Genomic DNA, 545 nt, shown 5'->3' with positions numbered 1-545 from the left:
CTGAGCCCCGGGAGCAGCGGAGGAGGAGGAGGCGGAGGAGGAGGAGGGGGGGGGGGCGGCCGCCGGGAGCCGCCGCCGCCGCGGGAGGAGCGGGAGCCGGGCCCGGCCGGGGCTGAGCCCCGGGAGCAGCGGGCCCCACCGCCCGCCGCCCGGCCCCGCGGCCCGCCCCGGAGCGGCCCCCGCCTGCCAGACATGACCGCCATCATCAAAGAGATCGTCAGCAGGAACAAAAGGCGCTACCAAGAGGATGGCTTCGACCTGGACCTGACCTGTATCCTCCCGGCGCCGCCAAGCCCGGCGCAGCGCTGCGCGCCCGGCGATTGCATCAGACCCGCGGCGCGTTACCTAACCGCCGCCGGGCGGCTAACGGAGCGGGCCCGGCACGGAGGGGCACCGCGGCTTTTCCCGTGTGAAGATCGGCGGTGGCGCGGCGTGAGGCGAACGGGAGCGCGGCGTGCCGGGGGGAGCGTGGTGCTTAGGATGCGCCGAAGGTCGGTGCGCGGTTCTGGATAACGCGGTTCTGGATAACGCGGTTCTGGATAACG

The 545-nt window shown here is 74.3% G+C and overlaps 1 protein-coding gene across 1 annotated transcript in view; it reads left to right on the top strand.

Annotated features, from left to right (window-relative positions):
• The first annotated feature begins 153 nt into the window (after positions 1–153).
• The window catches only part of PTEN (phosphatase and tensin homolog), a 45,042-nt gene continuing 44,650 nt past the window's right edge, over positions 154–545 (top strand). The window contains exon 1 of the mRNA XM_042862800.1: positions 154–271. Coding sequence (XP_042718734.1) covers positions 193–271 — 79 coding nt within the window. The 5' untranslated portion in view covers positions 154–192. The remainder of the gene's footprint in view (positions 272–545) is intronic.

Source organism: Lagopus leucura, unplaced genomic scaffold, assembly GCF_019238085.1.
Source record: "Lagopus leucura isolate 7727_CA_CO unplaced genomic scaffold, USGS_WTPT01 Super-Scaffold_739, whole genome shotgun sequence".
Classification (NCBI taxonomy): Eukaryota; Metazoa; Chordata; class Aves; order Galliformes; family Phasianidae; genus Lagopus; species Lagopus leucura.
This window is presented reverse-complemented; position numbering and strand designations above follow the sequence as displayed.